The 12,060-nt window shown below is 33.5% G+C and overlaps 1 protein-coding gene across 1 annotated transcript in view; it reads left to right on the forward strand.

Moving 5' to 3' along the window:
* The window catches only part of CNTNAP4 (contactin associated protein family member 4), a 209,787-nt gene that overhangs the window by 137,816 nt on the left and 59,911 nt on the right, over positions 1–12,060 (forward strand). Inside the window, exons 5-8 of the mRNA XM_062513992.1 lie at positions 2,593–2,796; positions 2,968–3,152; positions 5,087–5,230; positions 7,680–7,941. Of these exons, the coding sequence (XP_062369976.1) occupies positions 2,593–2,796; positions 2,968–3,152; positions 5,087–5,230; positions 7,680–7,941 (795 nt within the window). The remainder of the gene's footprint in view (positions 1–2,592; positions 2,797–2,967; positions 3,153–5,086; positions 5,231–7,679; positions 7,942–12,060) is intronic.

The following is a 12,060-nucleotide window of genomic DNA, read 5'->3' on the forward strand; positions in this document are numbered from 1 at the left end:
ACTATTCTAGAGAATATTCTGACTATTTGTTGATATTCTAGTACTAGAATATACTAGACTATTATATTCTAGAGTTTTCTGACTGATTTGTTTCTGTACATTGTCAATGTGAAAGAAAAGAAAGAGTAGGGGAGAGGAGAAGTGTTCTGAAAGTTTTATTCTGATTCTTATTTTTTTTTTCTTTTAGTGTTAATAATGTTTTCTTTATGACCTTCAAATTTTGAGCCTGCTTTGCATTCCTAACTGTGTCTTGCAGCAGGAAATTAGTAAATAATTCTAATGGGTGCATTGATGACTTGGCCAGAGCTAGACCCACCACAATAATTGGTGCATTGGCTGAGAAACCTGAAATTGGTGAATCAAAACCACTACATAAAATTGATGATTCCACCTGGTTTTGAACTGAAACCACCACAAATATGAAAATGACAAATATATGAAATTGTAGAGTATAGATCACTAGAAAATAAATATATAAGGCACACAAAAAATTGTTAGCTTTGTGTGTTGTGATACTTAATAACAAGCATTGCAGATACTGCTCAAACCCTTTTCCACTGTTCTCTATCACTTCTAATTGTATTTAGGCTTTTTCAACATTTCCTTCCTGGCTGAAATGCTTTAAGTCCACATCACAGTAACATCAGTCAAAGAAATGTCTGCATATGCTCTTCATAACTAGAATACTGGCCAGCTGGTTTGCATTGGTTTGCATAAGTTTTTTCTTTATAGAATATTATCATTTATTTCAATTGATATAAAGATTAAAAATATTTTTTTTAAGATATTTCAGTTTAAACTATTGCTCTAGATCACTAGGATTCTTGGTCCTGTGTATGTAAGGCATCCAGTATTTTCAGTTTCTCAGGGGCATTTCATGATTTCCAAAGATATTTTCATGGTGTACTAATGATTTAGATCACATTAATTTAAGGAAGACACATTGCAGATTCTGGAAACAAAAAGATAAGTGTTCATAAAACAAGTTCACCTGTTTTATTTTTCTTGTTTACAACAGTAGAGAAAACCCATGTTGAGGGATTTTGAAGTCCAGGAATTACAAGAATTTGCAAGTAGTTGGTAAATAAAAGAGGAAAATCTTATGGTACTCTGGATAAGTGCCCACATTCTTTTTATCCTTATAACCCTGCAGGACACTCAAGCTGTCTTTCGAACAACTCTTTAAATGTGTTTCTAGGGGTAATGCATGGATGGTGAAGACAAGCCCTGTGTAAGAAATGTTACAAGAATCTTGATAGCCATCCGCAACCCTTTCACAATCTTCACTAATTCATGTGGTGAGGGCAGGGGCAAAATTTAATTTTGTTAGTTCTCCAAGTTTAGACAAAGCAGATTTTACTTCTTAGGAACTAGTGCTGCAGAATAGCTTAAGGGATTTTGGAGAGCCATGTTGATGTTGTTTATGCTCTTGTCACAATGACTAATAAGAAGAGTTTGTTCCCAATCCTACAGTTATCATTGCCTACTAAGAAGGTCTCTAGTGAGCTGGTTTAATAATGTATATGAATGTAGAAGTGGTCTTATTGAAGTCTTTTTTTAAGCTATTGTATATCACATTCATTATTTTAATTCAACGTTAACACTTTTGCTATCCAGATTAATTCAGTTACAAAAGGTAGTAAAAAAGAAAATCTAGGATTCATATTTGGGTAGCACATCATACTTATTCATTGTACATTTGATAAATGTATTATTCATTATCAAGATATAAAAAAAAATCAAGAAACCAGCTTTAAAACCACAACTGCACTCACTTGACAAGAGCTTTTTGAATATGGAATATAAATTACTAACCTGGAGTACAAAAGTTAATTTTAATTCATTTCCCTGCTGACAATATGTAGAAATGTTTTTAGTGAAATTATATAAAGTTAGTAAATAGATAATGGGTTTCCCTTGACTTGCAAGAAGTCAACCAGTCAGTTGAAAAACAACTTCATATTTTATTGAGTGTCCTTTACATCTTCATTCACTTCAAAAACGAATTTTCCAATGGTAATTGCTTTTTTCTTCATTACATATGAACTGTGAATACTGTATGAGTATGAGCTTTTTATAGTGTTATCAGTTCCTTTGTGTGTTTCTTGTTCAGTCTGTACTGATTTTGACAGATATTCTTTCATACTATTGGGATAAAATCAGTTAGTCCTATTCCCTTCCCGAAGGTCAACAGCAGCCTTGGCTTTTTTTTTTTTTGGTTTTGATTTTGTTCATTGGAATGAATTGCAGATAAATTAATAGATATTTTAAACCTAAGAATACAAGTTTAAACAGAAATGGTCAAAGTATTTAATAGCTCTAAGGAAAGGAAGACCTACTTTTCAGCATATGAAAACATTATTAGATTTGAATAGAGGCCACATCTCTTCTCACATGGTTTTATTATCTAGTTATACCATCATCATTAAAACACAACAGTCTTAATACATGGGGAAGAAATAAAATGTGATTTACTGTGCACAAGTGGATCTAGAGATGTTAGTGATGGAACTTCATACCATATTGAAGTAACATGCAATTGTTTCTTTTAGACATAGCATTATACATTATCTTTCATTTCTTTACTTCTAGGGTCTGAGGTGGTTGGCTTTGATGGGAAAAGTTGTCTAATTTACACATTAAATAAAAAACTCATTAATGCACTGAAAGATGTGATTTCTCTGAAGTTTAAGACAATGCAAAGTGATGGAATTCTCCTCCACAGAGAAGGACAAAATGGAGACCACTTCACCATGGAATTAACTAAAGGGAAGCTGTCCCTACTCATTAATTTAGGTAACAGTATAGTCTCATAAAGTCTAATATAGCTATTAGGCATTTTTTGACTAAACCTTCTCTTAAACTGTTAAGTGGAATTTAATGTATGAAGTATGATAACTAGCAGTATATTTCTGAATAATTATATTTTTCAATGAAATTAATAGTTTCTATTTTTCTTCTTTCAAGGTGATACTAAAACTCATCCTTCTAATGCCCTAATTAATATTACGCTGGGCAGCCTTTTGGATGATCAGCACTGGCATACTGTTCTCATTGAGCATTTTAACAATCAAGTAAACTTTACAGTGGATAAACACACTCATCATTTTCATGCAAAAGGAGAATTCAGTTATTTGGACCTTGATTATGAGGTGTGAAAATTACCTTTCCTTTATTACATTTATTACCTTTGTTATGCAAATGCACTGAAACAGGCAAAGGAAACAGAACTTAAGGAAGTTTGTAGTCCTTAAGACCTTGGGGATTTTCTATCTGTTAAGGGAATGAATCAAAGAAAAAGAAGTGTTCTTGGAGTACAAATCTTCCACTGGACTCTCAACTCAGTATTTTTTAAAAGGCCATCTTTTTCATCGCAGAATTCATTATTTTAATACCTTTGTTTCAGTAGAGCTACAAACGGGATAAAACAATATTGTAAACATAACAAATGAGACCCAACTCAATGCTCCTATTTAGTGGATATTAATATTATGAATATAAAACTTGATGACAATTAAAATATATCAGCATAAGAATATTTTAGAAATGTTTATATCAAGACTTAAAAGCCTGTTAGATCTGAAAATTATACAGTGAAAATATCTTGCTTGCTCAAATAGTAGATTCATGAAAAGTAATAGATGTAATATGCTGTGAAATTTTCCTGCCTGTGGTTAAAAATACCTCTATTTCACAGTTGTAATGTGATGACTGGCTGCTTTATGTTTGCCCTGTACTGTTTGTTGGATAAGACAATGAGTGATAGACCAGAATGTCTGGATCCCACAGACTTTATTGTACTCATTCCAATTTTTAAGCATTTTAGGGTGAGATGTCATGCTGTTCTGTGTCTGCATTATTTAATTTCAAAAATATCTGCTCAGAATTTCTGAATGTAAATCATAATATCAGAGTTTGGGGAATCATACTAATTTTAAAAAAAAAGAAAAGAGAGAAAAATTTTGGTAGACAAAGAGATCTTTTACTAAACCAGTCAATATTGCAAATTAAATTTTCCTCTCATCCATATGTTACAGTTTGAAGTACTTGCTAACACAAGCAAAAAGAAAGCATAAAAACATTCCAAAAAGAGCAAACTACTGTGTTTTTAAATGTATTTCTAGCTGTAAAATTGTCTTAATTTAATAACTTAATGGAATATTATGTATTTTGTTTTGGTTAGGGTTTTTTTTTTGGTAAAATTATTTTAAACATTAAGCAAAATGTAAAAATTAAAAGGCTGATAGTTAAGACTGACCTTTTTTACAGTGTTGTCCAGAATAGTTTTGAAATATGTAAGCTCAGATGTTCACTTATACTGGAATCCTATTTCTGATGGTGTCCAAGTGTTAAAACATAGACTAGAACAGAACTAAGGTCACCCTTGTGCCAATACTTTTCTAAAATAATTCACTATTTTCTAGCAGTTTTTGCCTTAGGGCAGGAATGTATTTAGATGGAATGATATTCTTTAATTTAGTAGCTCTCAATGGGTTTTTATTTTTTATTAAATCTTCCAATCTCTTTCTGAAACTAAATAATTTTACAGCACCATACAAAGGAACTGCACAGCCTAAGTATTTTGAAAGGGAAAATATACCTCCTTCAGTTTGTTTTGAATCTGTCCTAGAATAATGTAATTTGATGCTCTCTTGTTCTCCATTATGGTAGTTACGGTGTGCACAGAGTGGAGAAATTAGGCTCATGTTTCTAAAGAAATTATTGCTAATTTTCTTCTCCCTTTTTACACTGTTTTGCATAGTCTCCATGTACTTGGTCTTGTCGTTCTTGTTGGTTTTGCAGCTGTAATGGACACTGAAAACTGATTCAAGACACTACTAAGTGACATCAAAAGAAGATAAATATTGCCAAAATGTCAGAATAATTTGCTACATACATTTGACTTGATGTAGCCTAATCTTTTGTTAGCCTATTCTTTTAATATGTAGATGTGATACAGTGAAATACACAAGAAGTAGCAGATTCATTATAGGCCTGTCTTTTGACTTCTGCTTTTACAGTGTAGTCAACTTCTTTCCTTAGAAAATTACTTAATAGTATTATTGATTTCTCTTCTCTTTCTAAGCTCAGCTTTGGAGGGATCCCAGTGCCTGGAAAATCAGGGACATTATCACGCAGGAACTTTCATGGGTGTTTTGAAAATATTTATTATAATGGAGTGAACATTATTGACCTGGCCAGGAGGCATAAATCTCAGATCTACATTGTGGTAAGAGATTTATATTAAAAAAGAACAAATAACTAAAAAACAGAGAAAAATATCATCACCACTTTCAAATCCAACCTGTTAGCACACATTTCTAGTAAAATCTATGTTAGGTAATAAAAGAAAAATAAATTATGGGCTGTTTTTCATTTTATTCTGTCTTGACTCATCCCAGTAGGAAAGGCAGGATGCATTTTATTCTTGAAGTCTTTAGCTGATATTTAGATGTGTCTGATGTCACAGTGTTGTGTGCTAACTGGATGACAAAAGTCAGTGAGTAACAAGATGCATGAGAAGCCATCAAATCTTTGGCTTAGTACCAGAATAATAAGAATATGTGCCTGGCTAATGAGAATACCATCAGTATAAAAATTATAATTTTGAAATTACATTTTAAAAGGGTTTTTTTTGTTTGTTTGTTTGTTTGTTATTTTTTGGGTGTTTTTTTGCTGAGGACCCTGATCCACTTTGTTTTGTCGAAAGCATTATAATTTTGATAGATAAGTTTTGGTTTTCAATTTATAGTGATCTGTGTCTGAAGACCTGTGGTTTAGGTTGGTGGGTTTAACGCATTTATTGTGATATGGTCAACACTTGTATTATCCAAATTCCTACCTTTTAGAGAAACAGTTCCAATAACAAAACAAATGTCTTCTGTGTTACAAACAGCTTTGTAGAAATTTCACTAAGTCCTTTGCTGTTGGTTTTAGTTTTTTTCCCTAGTACAGCAAGGGTCATCTCCATTTGCAGCATGTACTTATTTAGCAGCAGGAAATGCAGAGGTATCATAGAAATCAGCTCAGAATAATTGAAAATACGTTACATGCTTTCATGATACAAACATTTTAGCTTGGATCTATGTTCAGAATACAAAGAATAAAATTAGTGTCTCTGTCATAGAAGAAATGGATGAGGGACATCTCTTATCATGTGAAATTCACCTGAAATATTCCAAAATTAACTAAGCTGGTACCTCTGCATGGTATTCTGCCCATGATTCTTATGAATACTGGGGAATGGGCAATTATAGTAGGCTCTGGGTGGGCTAGTAGAAGGAGATCTATGAAATTATCTGTAATAGGTAATTTCATTATTTTAATGTCAAATGTTTTAAATTGTTGTGCTACTTTCAAAACTAGGAGATGTTTTGTAGTGTAAATAATTATGGAGAGAATCTCTGTTACCACAGAATCCCTGTTAAATAGGCACTTTATTGGAGGAATCTGCAAAAGGCCAGCTTTTAGCATTTAACAAGGTTTGTTATTCTGATGAGTACCTTTTTACTGTGTATCAGTTTAGCCAACTGCTCATTTATGTACAGCTGAGTTCCTAAGATAAAGCTTTTACTTATTTATATATTTTCCTTGAAGAAAATGAAAACCCATAGACTTTAATACTTTGCCACACCAGGGACTAGTGAGCATTTTTCTTAAATTGATTTTAAAGCTTCTTACTGTGTGGTCAAAGTTTTATTTTTGTTCAAAAGTTTAAAACCTCTTAGTGTTGAATAGAAATTAAGCGTACTTTAAATTTCAAAAAACATTAATCTTTATTAATCCTTTGTTGAGTACAAATTAGTTATAGTTCAAATGGTGTCAGCAAGTCATTCAATCGGAGTGCACAGTGTACTACTATGAAGCACCATAAAATGTTAACTAACCCTGACACCAGATGCAAAAAAATGCGTTATTCCCATTCCAGATTTATTTGCATCCCTCAGTACAAGTACAGATACAGGTTATTCTCGGAGTTTCTCAATGAATTCAACTGCAAGTTTACCTAAGAAACAGTTATTTCAGAAGAAGGTAAGCACAAAATAAATGCTAGGTGCATAAATCCAACTCATCATCTAGTCCATATGGGTTACTTGAAAACACATTCCCTCTTAATTTAAGAAGTGTTGAGCATTTGTAAGTAGCAAGAGTTTATATGTGGAATTTCTCTGTTTGTGAAAATGAACACTGGAATTGATGTACATCTCCAATTGCATTAATCTGGAATTTTTGTTTTCTTATATTTAACACCGTCTTATACAGTCAGTGCCAGCTCAACATTTTTGCTCTACATCCAAGCATTTAGACCCACATGAGTGTTTACATGCAGTGAGTGGCTTGGCATTTATTTGTCATTGAAGGATTTGTCAAGTCCCTAATGCTTACTGAGATTGACCCAACCCAAAGCAGATGTTTCTAACTCCTGAAGTAGTATTAAATCAGCCTCATAATTTAGGATCTTACGGCACTCCCTCAAAGGTCCTTGCCACTCTTTGTGCAGACAGATGAATCTATTCTGGTCAGACAGCTATGTTAACATTTCTCAAACTGATCATGTTAATGTTCGATTTTTAGACTAATACATTCAAGTACTATGCACCATGATTTGAAACTTTGCAGTTTCCATGGATAAATCTTAGGACTCTTTCTAATGTCTTATTTGTTTTCTTTCTTTCTAGGGCAATATGTCCTTCTCATGTTTAGAGCCACAGGTGGTTCCTGTTACATTTCTGAGCTCCAGCAGTTTCCTGGCACTGCCAGGCATATCAGGGCAAGATGAAATATTTGTCAGTTTTCAGTTTCGCACTTGGAACAAGGAAGGACTTCTATTGTTCATTAAATTGCTCCAGTCTTCAGGTGGTTTCCTCTTATATCTGAGTGATGGGAGAGTCAAAATCAATCTTCATAAAACAGGAAGAGTACTGGGTGACATCACTGCAGGTAACAGAAATAAAAAAAAAAAAAATCCAGGACTTTAATGCATAAAATTAAAAAAAAATAAAGTTACTTACTTAGTACTTGCTTTCTTGACTTATTTTTATGATTAGTTTGTGTGCAAATGTGTTTTACTTGGGGGAATTTTACACCCAATTATTTCTAAATGCTTTCTTTTCTCACAAATATACCTATTCTTTTTTTCCCCATGAGTGAGCAGAAATTACTTGCAGTAATACAGACTGAAAAACTGAGTCCTTAGTTTATCATGCATTTAGTATGTACAGCTCATGTGTATAACCCGGGAAATCTAAGCAGCTTTTTCAGTTGTGAAGCGTAAGAAATTTAGTTTCTTACTCTGTCAAGGTAAGTCATTAAGGTGCTTTTTGGCATTTGTCAGTGCTTTCAAAAGGTATCAATTAACTTTATAAAGTCACACATCACAATAAATATCCTTTTTTTAGTGTTCTCAGTTTCAGAGGTGTCCATTAAACTGGGACAATGTATGCCCAATAAAAAAAAAAATAATGAAACTTAATACCTGAGACCTAAAGTGTCACTTTTGTAGCTAAACACTGAATTGAGACTAGGTCATCTACTTTTGGTAGTGCACTGCTAGGCATCCCATAGGGTGAAATAGATTTTCAGAAAGCTAGTACCTTCTGGTCTTCTGATGAGTAATTTCACCCTTGGCAAAAAAATATGTCAAGATTAAAGGATTAAGCAACTATAGTGATACACAATCGTGTTAGAGAGTATTCAGTTGGGATTCTAAGCAGATTCCAGGTTTAACTTTCTCTCAGCTAGGCAGGACTGAGACTAACTCTTTCACAGAGTCTCCTGAGTTTTTCTGAGTGCTACTAGCACTTGATATGAGAACAAAAAGACTGTTGGCCCAGTCAGGAATCTCTGTCTTTGAGGAAATATGAAAGCAGGACAGAAAAGCATCATCTCCACCTTTGAAGGCTTTTTATAAAATGCTGAGATCAGTGACATCCCCATGTAATAATACCACCATCTTCACCTAGCAGGACTTCATCAGTATCATACTATTCTCTGACATTCCATATATCACAGCTACCTTAGAGCTTCTCATTGTTTATGCAAACAAATTGAATTTGGCCCTTTACTTGTATATGGATGATTGATGATATGATATGATATGATATGATATGATATGATATGATATGTCCTAAGACAGGGAAAACTGCACAATAGAGATTAGGTGGATGAAAGGGATTACAAGAAATATATGAGGAAATTGTGGCTGGGGGTGCAGTGGTTTCTATATGGACAAAGATGCCCAGAGTCCACTAGCTGGAGGAATATATTGCAGAAGCAATGGTGAATTTGGATGCAGAAAATACATTTATTGTATCCAAAATATGACTTGATCATTGATTTATTTTGACCCATACACAAGCATGTATTTTCCATGACATATTCACAAATATCACTGTAAAAGAAGCCAAGTTAGTTCCAGTTATGTAATGAAGAACAAGTGAGAAACCCCCAAACTAGTTAGAATCAGTTTAAAGATAAAATAAGAATAAACTGATCTAAATTGTTCTCAAAACTTATTAGGCAGTATAATGCAGACAAAGGGAACAAAGCAGAACCAAGCAGGACAAAAAAACTGCCACAGGATTTGAACGTGATGTTTCCATAGTCTTTGTTCCATGCCCCTCTTTCTTTTAGATTGATTCCTTACTTTAATTCCTCTAATAAATGAAGATGCTCTTGAGGCAGAAAGGGGAAGGGAAGGGAAGGGAAGGGAAGGGAAGGGAAGGGAAGGGAAGGGAAGGGAAGGGAAGGGAAGGGAAGGGAAGGGAAGGGAAGGGAAGGGAAGGGAAGGGAAGGGAAGGGAAGGGAAGGGAAGGGAAGGGAAGGGAAGGGAAGGGAAGGGAAGGGAAGTTCATTATGTTTCTAGACATGTGTAATGATTACAAGTACAATTTTAAACCGTTGATTATTTTAAGTCAGGAGAAGACTGTAAGCCTCTAATGACCACAGATAATGTTGAAATTTACATAAATACTTTGGTCCTGTTACTGTGGGTGGTTGTAGAGGCGGCCCTGGTATTTTTTATAATCTAAACTAACTGATATACAAAAAGTACCACTTTAATGATAAGAGATTTCCCTAGGCTTAACATTTGAAAATGTCAATTTCTTAGTAAGAATGTCAGTGGTATGTAGTTAGCAGTGATGAATTTGGCTTTTTAGGAGCTATTTCAATTGCTGTTCAATTAGGTGATGTGTGTTAAAAAAGCTGTTGCCATGCACTGTCATTTTAACTGACTGGCTGAAGGTCGTGGCTCTTTTAACAGCTGTAGGTAGACTTGCACATGGGGCAATTTATTCCATTTCAAAGCTGCAACATAATAGATAAAATATTAGCATAAACATCCCAAAATAAATCTTAACATTTTATGCTGAAACTGAATTTAATGCTCTCATGCTAGGTTAAGCTTTATGTTCATGAAGTTTAACAGAAGGAATTGTGTTTGTCTTTGTGAAGGCAAAAGCTACAGTAAAGTCATCTTATTCTCTTCTGAGAAGGAATTTATCTGACAAAACCATATGGGAAACTTTTCCTTGAGTTTTTGGAGTGTTTGTTGTAGCAATCACTGAAGCAATTCAAGTCTGCATTTGGAGATTGAGTAATTAAATTATGGATGGTTGGACAGAAGATTTGCTCCCCTACAGGCAAGGACTTACGACCTGACTTTCATATGTACACACACACACATACACACATGTGATATTTGATAATTAAATCCAAGCATATTACTTTGTGCACAAGTCTTAAATTAATTGTTCTGTGTTTTTTAAAAGTATTTTTAACCATATGAAACCGAGGAGAATGGCATGTTAATTCATAAGTAATTAAGTTATAGTAAGTTCTGTATTTCTTTTGCAGAATGGTTGTGTAGTGTCTTTCATTTGTAGCCTCTTTTGCAAGTGGTACATCAAATATTCACAAAGAAATAAAATAGATTTTTAAAAAAGAGAAATGAACAGAAAGTTGATTTGTCTTGAATTATGAGAGCAAATTGAATTACAATGTGTAAATGTTAGATCTTATTACTCAGTTTCTTCTATGACCCTCTATTTCTCTGCAGCTTTTCATTTCCATGCAGCTTTTAATTGATATTAATAATAATGGGATTTCATTGTTAAACTTCAGAATAATCTATTAATTACTTCCTCTAAGCTTCTTTTTTTGTTTCTTACTTATTTCCTAATAATTTATATACATTGTATTTTATCTATGTGTTCCTGATGGTGGGTGTAATTGTTCTGCCCGACATCCCATGGATCCTATTTTAATACTTAGATTTAAAATGATGGAACTAATGAGAATAAATGGACATCTTGTTTAATATCTAACTTATTTTGTACTAAAAAAAAATTGCTTTGTTTTTCCTACTTACTTCTGTTGAAGCATTTTTCTACATCATAGTCAAACAGCAGCCAATATAAGTTTCAGATGAAATGTACATGTTAGTAGTACACTGGCCTCTTTCACTTAGATGTTGTACCACTCAGTAGCTTCATACAAGCAAATGTGAATTTAGTCAAGGTTCTATATTCAAGGGCTAAAATGAACAGTTTTCTTCAGAGTGCCTTGTGCTCCCACAGTTGCATTCCTCAGTTCTCAGATTTAATAAAAGGGATTTCTAGGAAGTCTTCAGCTACATTAACATTGTTGAATATCTTTAATCATGGCAACCTCCAAGAAGGGGAGATAAAATATCCATCCCAAAATCATATAGTAGGACAGTAAGGTGAATTACAATAAACAAACCAAAAAGTGCAAAATTCATATTATTAATTTTCCAGTAACCAAAACTTCTGATGGTCTGAAATGACATTCATTATATGGCAGGATAGTCTCTTACCTACCTTCACAATCAAATATTGCAAGGTTTGGAATATGGTTTACCCATGAAAACAAGAAGCTACTGAAGCAGGATGCACAACTATGAATTAAAAGCAGTTATCCTCGTAACAAAGTGTCAGCATTTATTACTAGGTTCAGTATTTTCAGTAATGACATAGGTAGTGAGATTAAATGGATCCTCAGCAAATTTGCTGATGACACCAACCTGAGTGGTGCAGT

The sequence above is a fragment of the Cinclus cinclus genome, chromosome Z, assembly GCF_963662255.1.
Source record: "Cinclus cinclus chromosome Z, bCinCin1.1, whole genome shotgun sequence".
Classification (NCBI taxonomy): domain Eukaryota; kingdom Metazoa; phylum Chordata; class Aves; order Passeriformes; family Cinclidae; genus Cinclus; species Cinclus cinclus.